Source organism: Apium graveolens, chromosome 7 (assembly GCF_009905375.1).
Source record: "Apium graveolens cultivar Ventura chromosome 7, ASM990537v1, whole genome shotgun sequence".
Lineage (NCBI taxonomy): Eukaryota > Viridiplantae > Streptophyta > Magnoliopsida > Apiales > Apiaceae > Apium > Apium graveolens.
The window spans coordinates 2,666,583-2,681,263 of NC_133653.1; the positions used below are offsets into that span (position 1 = coordinate 2,666,583).

Here is a 14,681-nt window from a genome sequence, read left to right on the forward strand (position 1 = left end):
ATATAGATAACCACATTACGTTGACTAAATTTGTCGAACCACTAAAACCCTTGACTATAATTTTGATATCAAATTTATATAAAATGCCATTGGAATCTTCAACCTTCTCTTTAGCTAAAATTTTACATAATTATCAATTTATCATGTTTTAGCTAACAGTTCTACTAATTAACATCGGAGATGCTCTAAGAATAAAACTTTGTAATATAAATCTTCCTCCTCTCCAGTAATGGAATGTGCCTGGAGATACCGAAGAGTTTCTTTAGTCCCCTTGGAAGGTACAAGGAGACGATGCAAGAATCTATTTACAGTCTGTCCTAGTCCAAGCAAGAAACTCCGATAAAAGATCAACTGGCTGAGGACTGAGGACCTATACTTCAATCAATACTGCCTGCAAAGTACTACGATTCCTACGAGGAAGGGATGGAAGATTGAAGAGATAACAGGAAGAGACATGTAATACGTTACGTAAACTTAAGATCAAGTAAGAGATCTGTAGTTAGCTAGGAAAACTAAAGATCAAGGTCCTTTCTGGCTAATCTTATTTTCAGAAAGTGCTTAAGAAATAAGATTAGCTGAACAGGGGCTGTCGAAAGGCTTAAGAAATCAGACAAACACTCTACATTTTTTTATGTAAATTACAAAGAAGAAAGCAAAAAATATGCGCAGATATGTCATTTGTCAGGACTCAGGAGCAAGGTGTTTGAAAATAGGAACTTGGATCCGAGGAGTAATGGGGCAACGACGCACATTAGTTCAGCAAAACAGCGAGGTAGAACCAAATTACACATTGCGTTCAACATAATAGTAGAATTCTGCAGACACTTGTACAGATTACAAAGAAGAAAGCCAAAAATATAAGAACATAATTAAACACCTACATAATTTCTAACGATTATCTGAATGTGTCAATTATATACATCTACATAGGCTATATAGTAACTTAACATGGATCAAATTAGTAAAAAATTAACTTATTATTATTAAAACTGAATTCCGCAATCAGTAGAATTAACGTAATTTCTAACCATTATCTAAACACGTGTCAAAATATGTTTTAATTTTTAATATAATTAAAATAAATTCACACTAATCTGTTTAAATTTAAATTGTGCACAATCTGTATCCGTTTCTTCGTCCAAACTCCAAATCTAACTTCTTCTTTTTTTTTATCGTAGGTAACCCGCAGCCGTTACCCTCGGGTGCGCACTGGGTAAACCCTACGGGCTCACGTAATAGCCTGCAATCCACGTGAACCAAGGTAAACCGCATTTAAGCGACAGGCTATGACTCAAGAGGCAAGAGGATAGTTATCCCCTCTTTAACCAGTTGAGCCAACCTTTGCGGGCCAAATCTAACTTTTTTCAGCCTTATGATTCCGATTTTTTTTAAAAAAATATTAATTTATATGACTTTTATAAAGTTTAGGTGGTTTTTCAATCGATCTTTTTTCGTCTTATAACTCCGATTTTTTTTATAAAAAAATATTAATTTATGAATTTTATAAAGTTTAGGTTTTTTCAATAGAGTTTTAGAATATTGTCCATTCCTTTTAAATGACTATCTTTTATCGTAATTTAAATTTTAGAGGTGATACTTCTTTTTTCCACCAGAGTAATGACATGATTTGTCTTCTTTAAAAGATAAAAAAAAAAAAAAATCACAAAATTCTTTGTTAAGGACTTGTGAAATCATTATGTAGTGTTTGAGAACATGATACTGATAGCAATGTCCAAGGCAATAAAGGATTGCAATATGAGACTACTAACGAGCTGCAACAGTTGTAATAGTTTGATTTGCAGAAGACAAATCAAGAATGCAATGGAAAGTATCTGCTTCATCATGTTTTCTTTCAGTGAAGAAGCCAGGTTGTTTTGGATGAGGAAGTGTAACTTTACTTGTCAGCATCATTAGTACAGATGACATGTTCGGTCTGTCTTCTGGATATTGTTGAACGCATAGTAATCCTATTAGAATAACTCGAAAGGCTTCATCGTGGTCACTTGACTCCAGGATTGATGCATCAATCAGTTCCGAAAGCCTGTCTTCTTTGTAACACTTCCATGCCTAGACAAGTAGATATGTTGCCATTTTGTTGTAAGATTTTGAGCTATTATTATGCAGAATGGTGCCAGGATTTAAGTGCGAGATTTCTACTTACATGGCCCATAAGATTAAGATTGTGGTCTGAATGAGTGAAAAATCTGTTTCTCTTCCCACTCACGATCTCTATCACTAATACACCAAAGCTATAGACGTCTGATTTAATTGAGAATGATCCGTCAATGGCATACTCAGGGGACATGTAGCCGCTGCAAGTTAGACAAAGAAAGCATTCGAGTGTTGAGAACAAAGAATAGGAAATGAAAATCAACATTGTTGCAGAAACTCTTACTATGTCCCCACCACCCTTGCTGTGTTTGAAATAGTTTCACTATCTCCAAAACTTCTAGCCATACCAAAATCTGAGATTTTTGGATTCATATGATAATCAAGAAGGATGTTGCTAGCTTTAAGATCTCTATGAATAACCCTTAATCTGGAGTCTTCATGAAGGTAAAGAAGGCCCTTAACAATCCCGTTAATTATGTTATAACGCTTAGGCCAGTTCAGTGATGCTTTGTTTTCATTATCTGCCAAGTTTGACAAATTCATTTATGTTCTGTATGTTTGAAATATCATTATGAAAAAAGGCAACAGAGTAATCTAATCAATGTACTTCAAATATTGGACTAAGAAAATGGAGGAAATTGTACCTCCAAATATGAAGTAATCTAAGCTTTTGTTGGGCATATATTCATAGACTAACATCCTTTCTCCTTCCTCAGTGGCGGACCAACCAAGAAGCCGAACCAGATTCCTGTGTTGAAGCTTTGCAATGCATGATACTTCATTTCTGAACTCTTCCACTCCTTGTGTCGAACATGCTGAACGCCTCTTCACAGCTATTTCCTTCCCGTCTTCCAAAATACCCTGCAGTTAGTAATTGTTAACACAATACTTTCTGCATCTGGTTCATGTTTTCATCTTTTTCTCATGTTTCTCAACAATTTGTGGATTGTAATTGTGTTAATGATAGCTCTGGTTAGGGAAATACACATAAGGGTCTATAACTCTTAAAAATCTAGACTGAGCACCAAGCATGAAGTGATTGTTTTACAGTCAGACTTTTGTCTAGATAATATCGGACAACATAGAAGGTTTCAACACCAAGAATCTGATAACATAAATTAAATTTGCAAACCAGTGACATATCCCTTCCTTGAATATAATACACTTAAGTTTAATAGTCGATACCTGTTCAGATGGAGAACTCTATTACACAAACAGAAGTTTACATTAGTTCATGACAATTATTCTTTGATTTGTGTCAAGTTAGCAGAGGTCCAAAAAAAATTATTGTATTTGGAGGAGGCCTTAATTTATCACACATCATCATTGAGAACTTAAATCGTCTAAATAGCCCCAGGAAAACCTAGCACTTCAAGAGGGAACAAAATGATTACCTTGTAGACCGGTCCAAAGCCACCCTCCCCGATTTTACAATTGTAAGAGAAGTTGTTGGTGGCATCAGCAATAGTTCTGAAGTCGAAGAATGGTAAATCTTCCTTCCCGTAGTCCACCTCATTTTCTATCATTTCTCCTGTAAATTAATGAGACAGTTAAATGCTGTTTAAATGAACATATCCAGTTTGGTGGCAACTGGCAAGTATTGCTGCTTAGCACACTTGAGCCTCTGAAGACACTAAAGACTAAACTATTCACATAATAATCTAAGTACTGCAGAGACAGCAGAGAGCATCAAAATAATCTAATAAAAACAAATTTCCTCAATCACTTAATCTAATAATATATTCAAATATACCTTCTGCAATTTTCTTTTTGTGCTTGCATACATGCCACATGTAGCAGCCAAGGACTGCTGTTAAAATTAAAATTACAGGTAAAGATACAATCAGTGCAATTCGCCTTGCTCTGGAACTACTATTTGTCCCTGAAAAACCAAAAACTATACTAAGTTTTGAATAGTTTTTGATAATGATTCACAAGTAATAAGGCTCTAGTTATTGGTCATATAGGGTTTACTTTTACCTGACACCGATGCAGCAACTCTTACATAAAAATCTTGCCCACTGTGTTCTTGATCTCTGATGTCAATTAGGCCACCGAACCAAAGCAAGCATCCACTTCCTTTTCCTGTAATATTTGTATTTGCATATGCTGTACAAGAGCAGTTCTCCAGGCACTTCTTCTCACAATCCTTAAGGTTCAGGCTGAAATTATATTGAGAGTTTTGTGTATCTGGCAATTTCTTGTTTGATTGCTTCATAAAAAAATGCTTATCACTGCAATTTAATTTTTTCTCTGGGACACACCCCTCTGTAAAAATCAAATTACTCCAAGCATTAGGATTTTTGGGATGAAAGCCATCTAAACACTTACAGCGAGAGGAACTATAAATGTTACAGCTACCATATGCCCCACACCGTGCATAAACATCACAGTAGTCTGCCTGGAGAAATATAGACGGTTCCCACGTATTACTTTGATTAGTCCATGTATAACGTACTACTCGCCCATCGGGTTCTGTGATTACCCTCATAAGCACCGAACTACTGATAAGTTCATACTTATAATAGATCTCATCCTCATTAAAGACAAACTTGCTCACAAATATATTATTTGGACCTGAAATAGGAACACCACTGAGTCTAACACCATTCCATGGACCAGTCCGGAAATATCTATCTGAATCATTCCATAGGAATATTTGTGGATAACCACTAAAATCAAGCTCAACCTGGAAATTGCTAGGAGAAGGGTCATCATTGCTTTTCCATGAACTTAAGGACCAATCTTGACCAGTTGCTAAGTTCTTTCCTAGCTTCATGCCTGGTAGGAGAGTACTGTCGGGAAAGTCAAAACTCTGCCAATGGAAATTTCCTATATCAGGGTCATTAGCTGTCCTGATAACAAGATTTCCAGTGTTTAACAACTGTGCCACAGGACTCTTTATGGATTTTAAAGAGTTTGATGACCAAATTGTACTGTTTGTGCCATTGAAAAGTTCAAGAGCTCCCTCACTACTTAAAGTTAGCTCCCCTGATGCATTAGTAAGGGGAGTATCTCGATTGGCAACCCACACGATCACCCCACCTGCCTTCTTGTATCGTATGCTCAAGTATCGATTCTTTGAACTTCCCGGGCTAAAGAAACCAAGTTCAAACTCACCATCAGCTGAAACAATGGTATCTTCATCTTTTAAGGTCTGATTTGCACGAAGTACGTCTCCTGCACTTGATTTAACTATGAAAGAGCATAATAAGCAGCAGAATAAGATTGAAAGAAAGCATTTCATCATCTTAGTCATGTTTATGATGCATGTGAATTTTAATGCCATAATGCTGTAAACTAGTTATAAGAATGAAAGTACTTCTGACCTATCAATGTTGACATAATACTTTATGTAGTCTTCCATATGGTGAGGTTCAATCGCCACAAATTTTGAAAATGTCCAAAGCGTTGAATCTACATCTTATCTACAATTTTTATGTTCAGGGTCAATTTTAATTAAGAAACAACAATATAACCTAGTATGAACTTCCTTGATGTTTCGCTGATTGTGGCCTAATATCACTAATAAGCTTGGGTTGTTGACAAGACTCCTAACAACGTATTAACATTAACATGAGAAATCCAATTTAAGTTGTTCTGCTAACATGCTGTAACTATTTCAACTATTTGCAAGTATGATATACATATTAAGCCATTTTTTCAAAACCCGGGTTTGAGAGAGACTTTGTAACTTAACACGATGTAGGGGCAAAGGACAACGATATATATGAATTTAAGCTTCAGCAAGAGTTCATACACGTCGTCAAAGAATACATTAATGAGATAATCGATCAGAAGTTTAATTACTAGCTGGATTATTTTTCTAACCAGGTATCTGCAGGATTATTGATAATCCAGAGTTTCAAGCAATTGCAGGATTATTTATTTCATCTGGTAAGAAGACTTGACTTTACAGGTTTATAAAATAAGATCACATGAACCAGATAACAGATTTAAAAAAGGTCTGAGTGTGACGACATGCTTTACTTGAGGGCTAATCATGTATGAATTTGCACTAATATTTTCATCTGTACTTATTTAGACATTATAATACTAATATAGAATTTAAGAACAATAGCTATGTAGTTTTGTAATATACACAGTGGTTTTGAACAGAAGGCATAAAAGAATTAGATGTTTAAATCAACACTGGCAAATGAAAGTACTAATCTTATATTTTTAATAAGCAAAGCAACAAGTAAACTCCAAAATATGAAAGTTCCTAATTCATATTTAAAAATATGAAATATTATAAAAGAAACAGATGTTTAAATCAAACATAGAAGAAAACACTGGCAAATGAAAGTACTGATCTTATATATTTTACGTAGTTTGTTTTAAACTTGATTTGCATTGATCTGCAATGTTATACAAGTCTCTGCAATCGTAACTCTTAAGGTTACTAGTAATTAAGCTAGCTTGAAAATTCTATTATCTTGATGCAGAGCCATATCACGATTCACGAGCTATTTCCAAGCAGGAAACATCGTGTTTTTGGTTGTAGAAGAAGCAAATATTGAAAAAATGGAGGAAAAGTTATGTTTCTGTGGCACCATTAGTTGCTAAAATACTTGCTACAAAAGGTACTCGTGTTTCAGCGATACCTGAATGCAGAGGTGAGTTCAAAACACATGTACACACGTCTGACATTGCTACTAGTAAATTTATGCATAACTCCAGAGAACAATGTATCAACATTTTTGCCAGTTGAAAGCAGAAATGTTCAACAGCAGAAGCCAAATTATGAAAGCAGACATCCTTGCTAAACTCCTGTCTAATCTAGTCCTGGTAAATCCAAACATGTTTCTCCGCCTCATTGCTAAACTCCTATCTATTAAATCTTATCTTTTCTATAAAAAATTTTTTGTCAGAATTTTTCTTTAAATTTGATTGTTAATTCATCGTCTATATGTGATTGAGTTTGATAATCATTAGATATCTGAATCCGCTATTTCCATAAGCCTGTGAATAGCTGCAGAAATTGATCATCTCATTGATCCGATAAATTTTAAAGGTAAAACCGAAATGAACCAAAAGAAAATAGGCTGTCCATGTATGGCAAATTATGGAAAAGAAGCTTTGGTGAAGAAGAGTGTTTTTCAGCACAATAAAACACTTGGTCTGCCAATTGAAAAGTATCAGAGAATCTATTAACTCATTATGTTTTTTTGATTTTTTTGGGTGCACACAGAATTTCACATTTCTTGTGAATTGATTTGTATATGTTGAGTTGAGAGAATGACAGAACAGTTTAATGATGCATTTTGTATTTTGTAATTGATAATTATTCTACTTTGGAAGCCTTCTTAGTGACATGAAAAGCTGTATATTTGCAACTTCTAAAAATTATGTCTTGTTCAAGTACATGATAGCAATGTCCTTAGCAGTTAAGGATTGAGATATGAGAATACTAGCGAGGTGCAACAGTCGTAACAGTTTGGTTTGATGAAGACAAATCAAGAATGGTACCGAAAGTATCTGCTTCATCATGTTTTCTTTCAGTGAAAAAACCAGGTTGTTTCGGTTGAGGCAGCGTAACTTTACTTGTCAACATCATCAGTACAGATGACATGTTCGGTCTGTCTTCTGGATATTGTTGCACGCATAATAATCCTATTAGAATTACTCGAAAGGCTTCATCATGGTCACTTGACTCCATGATTGATGCATCAATTAGTTCTGAAAGCCTGTCTTCTTTGTAACACATCCATGCCTAGAAAAATAGTGGTTACCATTTTTTAGTAAGCTTCTAAAGTAGTATTATACAGAATGACCCCAGGATTTAAGCGCGAGATAATTACTTACATGGCCCATAAGATTAAGATTGTGGTCTGAATGACTGAAAAATCTGTTTCTCTTCCCACTCACGATCTCTATCACCAGTACACCAAAGCTATAGACATCTGATTTAATTGAGAATGATCCGTCAATGGCATACTCAGGGGACATGTAGCCACTGCAAGTTGAACAAAGAAGTCATTTGACTGTTAAGAGTAAAGAAAAGGAAATGGAAGTCAGCATTGTTGTAGAAACTCTTACTATGTCCCAACCACCCTTGCTGTGTTTGAAATTGTTTCACTATCTCCGAAACTTCTAGCCATACCAAAATCTGAGATTTTTGGATTCATATGATAATCAAGAAGGATGTTGCTAGCTTTAAGATCTCTATGAATAACCCTTAATCTGGAGTCTTCATGAAGGTAAAGAAGGCCCTTAACAATCCCGTTAATTATGTTATAACGCTTAGGCCAGTTCAGTGATGCTCTGGTTTCATTATCTGGCAAGTTGACAAGTTCATTCAAGTTCTCTATGTTTGAATTAGCCTTTTAAAAAAAGTAAACAGAGGAAACTGATAAAGGCAATAAGAAAATGGATATAACTGTACCTCCAAATATGAAGTAATCTAAGCTTTTGTTGGGCATATATTCATAAACTAACATCCTTTCTCCTTCGTCAGTGGTGGACCAACCAAGAAGCCTAACCAGATTCCGGTGTTGGAGCTTTGCAATGCATGATACTTCATTTCTGAATTCTTCCACTCCTTGTGTCGAACATGCTGAACGCCTCTTCACAGCTATTTCCTTCTCATCTTCCAAAATACCCTGCAGTTTGCAGTTGTTAAGACAACACTTTCTGCATATGGTATGGAATTTCATCTCTTTTCCCCGTTTCTCCCAAATTTGTAAATTATTTTTGTCTTAAAGATTCCTCCCGTTAGGGAAAGAGACAAAAGGGCGTCAAAATCAGAATTATATAGACTGAAAACCATGCATGCTGTGAATATTTTGCAGTCAGAATTTGTTTTAGTACACTATTCTATAGAAGTCTACATTAATTCATGCAGTTGTTTTTAGACGTGTAAATTTAGCATATGTTTGGAGAGGGACTTATTCTTTCACACACAATTATTAACAAGTCAATCATATAGATAGCCCTAGGGAAATCTAACACTTTAAAGTGGAACAATGTGGTTACCTTGTAGACCGGTCCAAAGCCACCTTCCCCGATTTTACAATTGTAAGAGAAGTTGTTAGTGGCATCAGCGATTGTTCTGAAGTCGAAGAATGGTAAATCTTCCTTCCTGTAGTCCACCTCAATTTCTATCATCTCTCCTGTAAATCAGTGAGACATAAAAATACTGGAGAAACTAAGGCATATGCAGTTTTGTGGCAAGTATTGCTGCTTAGCACACTTGAGCCTCTGAAGATACTAAACTATTTCACATAATTATCCACATACTGCAGAGAGCATTAAACCAATCCAATAAAAAAGAAATTTGCTCAAGTAATCTCATAATACATTCATATATACCTTCTGCAATTTTCTTTCTGTGCTTGCATACATGCCAGATGTAGCAGCCAAGAACTGCTGTTAAAATTAAAATTACGGGTAAAGATACAATCAGTGCAATTCGCCTTGCTCTGGAACTACTATTTGCCCCTGAAAAACCAAAAACTATACTAAGTTTTCAATAGTTTTTGATAATGATTTGCAAGTAATAAGGCTCTAGTGATTGGTCATATAGGGTTTACTTTTACCTGACACCGATGCAGCAACTCTTACATAAAAATCTTGCCCACTGTGTTCTTGATCTCTGATGTCAATTAGGCCACCGAACCAAAGCAAGCATCCACTTCCTTTTCCAGTAATGTTTGTATTCGCATATGCTGTACAAGAGCAGTTCTCCAGGCACTTCTTCTCACAATCCTTAAGGCTCAGGCTGAAATTATATTGCGAGTTTTGTGTATCTGGCAGTTTCTTTTTTGATTGCTTGACAAAATCATGTTTATCACTACAATTTAATTTTTTCTCTGGGACACACCCTTCTGTATAAATCAAATTTCTCCAAGCGTTAGGATTTTTGGGCTGAAATCCATCTAAACACTTACAACGGGAGGAACTATCAATATTACAGCTAGCATATTCCCCACAGAGTGCATAACCATCACAGTAATCCGTCTGAAGATTTATAGATGGCGCCCACGTGCTACTTTGATTAGTCCATGTATAACGTTTTACTTGCCCATCAGGTTCTGTCGTTACCCTCATAAGCACCGAACTACTAACAAGTACAAATTGATAATATATCTCCTCCTCATTAAAGATGAACTTACTCACAAATATGTCATTTGGACCAGAAGTAGGAACACCATTGAGTCTAACACCATTCCAGGGACCACTTCGGAAATGTCTAGTTGAATTGTTCCATATGAATAGTTGTGGGTAACCAGTGACATCAAGCTTAACCTGGAAATTGCCTGGAGAAGGGTCATCATTGCTTTTCCATGAACTGAAGGACCAATCTCGTCCGTTTGCTAAGTTCTTTCCTAGCTTCATGCCTGGTAGGAGAGTACTGTCGGGATAGTCAAAACTTTGCCAATGGAAATTTTCAATATCAGGGTCATTAGCTGTCCTGATAACAAGATTTCCTGAGTTTAGTAACTGTGCCACAGGATTCCTTATGGTTTTTGACGAGTTTGTTGACCAAATTGTGTTGTTTGTGCCATTGAAAAGTTCAAGAGCTCCCTCACTACTTAAAGTTAGCTCCCCTGATGCATTAGTAAGGGGAGCATCTCGATTGGCAACCCACACGATCACCTCACCTGCCCTCTTGTATCGTATGCTCAAGTATCGATTCTTTGAACTTCCCGGACTAAAGAAACCAAGTTCAAACTCACCATCAGCAGAAACAATGGTATCTTCACCTTTTAAGGGCTGATTTGCACGAAGTACATCTCCTGCACTGGATTTTTCCATGAAAGAACAAAAAATGCAGCAGAAAAAGATTAAGGGAAAGCATTTCGTCGTCTTAGTCATGTTTACGAGCCCTGTGAACTTCAGTGCCTAAATGCTCTCACCTAGTTATAAGAACAAAAGTAGTACTGACCTACCACGCAGACTTAATATTTCATTAACATTCTATTTTAATCTTCTGTTTTACTAAAACTTGGGAAATACTACTCTGAAATGCTATTATTTAATATCGTCTTCCACACGGTGAGGTAAGGCTGTGAAGATTTCAATCTGCTACAAATTTATTAAATTGTCTTAAGTGTTGAATCTATAACTTAATAAAGATTTTAATAAGAAGAGATGACCCTGGTGTGTTCTTCCTTGATGCTTCACTAAACTCAAATCTTACTTATGAAGTTACGAGCTTGGGGAGTTGACAAGACCTAGTCGAGAACAACACATTAACATAAGCATATCCATATTAATCCTGATAACTAATCTGAGCTTCGGGGAGTTGACAAGACTCAGTCGAGATGCAATTAACATTAGCGTATCCATATTAATCCTGATAACTAATACGGTTTAGCTACAGTTAGTAACTTATAAACTTAAGCGGTGCCTTCAACTCCCCGCCAGATTTTAAGCTTTTGTCTCTGCAACTTTGGTTACCTGCAGGACCGGACTGAACTCGTGCCCCGTTTGGTATTGTTGTTGCAGACAGCTTCACTTTTTGTTGAAAAGCTGTCAGAAAGGTGTTTGGTAAATTCTAGCTGCTGTCTGAAAAAACGTTTTTGATCTAAAAACTGTTGTTAGCAAAAGCATGTCCCTCATATTTTTGGAAAAAACTGTTTTCAACTTTTGCAGAAAGTAGTTATCGGTTTCACCATCAAATCTTCTCAAAAACATTATTTTTATATATTACATCTCAAAATATGCATAAATTAAAAAAAAAATCAAACAGTCATCTAATTTTTCTAACAGCATCTTTTCCACCGGCACTTTTTCTCGTAGCACAGCAGTTTTTAACGGTGCTTTTGTTTCAAGCTACTGCAGAATTATTTATGTTATCCGATGATCTAGTAAGATGACTTGACTTTAGGGGTTTATATAATAAGATCACACGAGTCAGATAAGAATAGATAATAATGCTGTGACAACATGTTTTACTTGAGTGACAAGCGTGGATCAGAATGAATTAGAAAAAGTCATTATGTAGCATTTTAATACTAAATAGTATTAGTATCTTAAGCACTCATGTTTATACATGTAAACATCGTTTTCATACTCTCATTTTACATAATTTCTGCGGATTTTCTGCTTGCTTTCTGAAATACTTCATATCTGTTTTTTAGAATGCGTTCGTAATCATAAATTCCCAGTTGCAGTACTTCAAACAAAACACGTAAAAGATCCAAGAAAGTTGGTCCAACAACCATCCATCCGCTATAATTTTTTTGCGGAGAGAAAAAAATCAGAGGTGGTGTATTAAGCGCGGATAGATGATGTGACCCAGTGCATTCACAAAACATTTCGGTTTTAAACCTATCCGCGGAAAATTATAGCGGATAGATGGTTGCAACAATAGATTGTCGGGAGACTCACGACCGAGGCCCGAGATTCAAATGTATAAATATTAGAAAATAAATCAAAGGCAGAGAAAACATTGGCAATAAAAGTACTGACATTGTATTTTGTGTAAGCAAAGCAACAAGTAAATCTGTAAATGGAACAGTTTTCTTTTGTTTCAAGTTTTCAGATGAGCCCATGCTACTCTCACATGCATTGCTTTCACTATACTCTGATAAATACAGGTGCTGTTACTCATGAAACATCCATCTACACTACAAAGTTGAGGGATTGAAATTATATGCAAAAACTGTAAGTAAAAGATTGTAAAGCTTCTTGCTCCTCAGTCCTCAGCTCGATCTTAATTTACGTGTGTGTGCATGCGTGTGTTTTTTTGTGCTTGATCCGCATTGCTATAAGTCTCTGCAATCGCGATTCTTTTAAATGTCTAGGTGCCTAGTAGTTATTCTAACTTGAAAGTTGCATTACCTTGATACACAGTCAAATTACACGCTACTTTTGAGTGAGACATATCGAGTGTTTGGTTGCAGACACAAAATACCTGAAAATGGAGGGAAGTCAAGTTTCTGCAGCACCATTGGGTTCTAAATCACTGGCTACAAAAGGTACTCATGTCTCAGCGGTTCCTATATGCCAAGGTGAGTTCAAAATTTAAACACACACATATAGCAGGTCAGCACGATGATATTACTGAGCCTAGGGCTTAGGCATAAGTATGGTACATTGTTTTTTACCAGTTGACAGAAGAAATGTTCAACAGAAGAAACCAAATTATGAAGGCAACCGATATAGTCCGAAATTCAGACCTCGTGCAGTCTTATCTAGCCCTGGTAAATCTAATCATGTTTCTGGTGTTCGCCTCAAATGTCACTTTTGGGGGGCAAATGACCCTCAACGTCACTTTCTGTCACTTTCTGAATAATTGACCCCAAATGTCACTCCAAAACGAAGTTTCGGGTGAAGTTTTTGTTATTACTGAAAAACGCGATTTCGTGTTCTGTTTTTAATTTTTTTTCAACAAAAAAAACTGAAAACACAACTTCAATTTGTGTTTATGGGGGCAAAACGCAATCTCATGATGAGTTTCTCATATTAACTCATTTTGGATCTGCGTTTTGAATTTTATTTTTTTTTGCATCCTGATAAAAACTCGGTTTGAAACTGGCGTTTTTACGAAAAACTCATTTTGAAACGCCGTTTTTATATCCATAAACTCAAGACGAGACTGCGTTTTTGACCGAAACAATTTCTGAAATTGCGTTTTCAGCAAAAACTCGGTTTGAAACCGCGTTTTTCAAGAAAAACACGAAACGAAACCGCGTTTTCCTTTTATTTGAAAAAAAAAATTGTTATGAAAAAACTCAACAGGAGACTGCGTTTTTCGTTTATTTTTAAAAACTTCACCCGAAACGCCGTTTTCAAGTGACATTTGGGGCCAAAAATTCAAAAAATGACATTGAGAGTCATTTGACCAAAAAAAATGACATTTGGGCCTTAATTCGTTTCTCCACCACATTGCTGTATGCTATTACAAACTAGTACTGAACTCCTGTCTGAATTTTTATACTTTTTCGTGTATATCTTTCTGGTAAATTTGATTATTTCACCTTACCTTTAATCGGTTGCAGAAAATGATCATCTCATAGGAGGGCAAGGCATGATATATTTTAGACGTAAAACCGAAATGAGCCAGAAGAAAATAGGCTGTCCATGGACACCAAATTCCGGAAAAGAAGCTGTTGTGAAGAAGAGTGTTCTTAAGCACAACAAAACACATGGTCCGGCAATGAAAAAGAATCAAGCTCCAGTTGCATAAGGATCTACTATTCATTCTGGTTTTCGGGTTTTTTGGGTGCATAATTTCACATTTCTTGTGAAAGTTTTTTACCTATGTTTAACGGATTATGATTTTTGATTATTTACTTTCTAATTCTAATCTGAGAAAAATATTACCAACATAAATAATATGTGGAGTAATTTTCGAGTTGATTACTGTTTTGAAGAATCGCGCCTGACTAGTGAATTGCCCCTATCATCCATTGAGTCGCAGAACTTCAAACCTACATTTGTATCAGAAATTCTAGTTTGTTCGTGTTGTCTGGTAAAATTATATATGAAGCCCTAATGTTATGCATATGCAAGTGCTTTCTCTTCCTAAACACTCGAGTCTTTACCAAGGTATTGAGAAATGTCTCTGACAGTTTGAATTGATTGTCAAGTAAAAATTAGCATCACAGTTTCTATGT

General features: G+C 35.8%; 3 protein-coding genes across 4 annotated transcripts; 1 reads left to right on the top strand and 2 right to left on the bottom strand.

Moving 5' to 3' along the window:
- Positions 1-1,764: 1,764 nt before the first annotated feature.
- LOC141673099 (G-type lectin S-receptor-like serine/threonine-protein kinase At4g27290) lies at positions 1,765-5,475 on the bottom strand. The gene is made up of 7 exons (XM_074479832.1): positions 4,093-5,475; positions 3,866-3,994; positions 3,507-3,643; positions 2,757-2,973; positions 2,396-2,633; positions 2,162-2,312; positions 1,765-2,067 (listed from the first exon to the last, which is right to left on the bottom strand). The coding sequence occupies exons 1-7, from the start codon at positions 5,399-5,401 to the stop codon at positions 1,765-1,767; spliced, it is 2,484 nt and encodes an 827-aa protein (XP_074335933.1). The 5' UTR covers positions 5,402-5,475.
- A 2,001-nt stretch (positions 5,476-7,476) lies between these two features.
- Positions 7,477-10,872, bottom strand: LOC141673100 (G-type lectin S-receptor-like serine/threonine-protein kinase At4g27290). Its single transcript, XM_074479833.1, has 7 exons — positions 9,654-10,872; positions 9,427-9,555; positions 9,091-9,227; positions 8,501-8,717; positions 8,155-8,392; positions 7,921-8,071; positions 7,477-7,828 (listed from the first exon to the last, which is right to left on the bottom strand). Exons 1-7 carry the CDS (start codon positions 10,870-10,872, stop codon positions 7,526-7,528), a joined length of 2,394 nt encoding a protein of 797 aa, XP_074335934.1. The 3' UTR covers positions 7,477-7,525.
- A 1,745-nt stretch (positions 10,873-12,617) lies between these two features.
- LOC141672600 (uncharacterized) lies at positions 12,618-14,422 on the top strand. Of its 2 annotated transcripts, none has more exons than XM_074479237.1 (4): positions 12,618-12,726; positions 12,916-13,073; positions 13,173-13,265; positions 14,064-14,422. In XM_074479237.1, exons 2-4 carry the CDS (start codon positions 12,983-12,985, stop codon positions 14,249-14,251), a joined length of 372 nt encoding a protein of 123 aa, XP_074335338.1. In that variant the 5' UTR covers positions 12,618-12,726; positions 12,916-12,982; the 3' UTR covers positions 14,252-14,422. The 2 variants fall into 2 exon arrangements, with proteins under 2 accessions (XP_074335338.1, XP_074335339.1); XM_074479238.1 differs by having other exon boundaries at positions 12,693-12,726; positions 12,966-13,073.
- Positions 14,423-14,681: the final 259 nt, after the last annotated feature.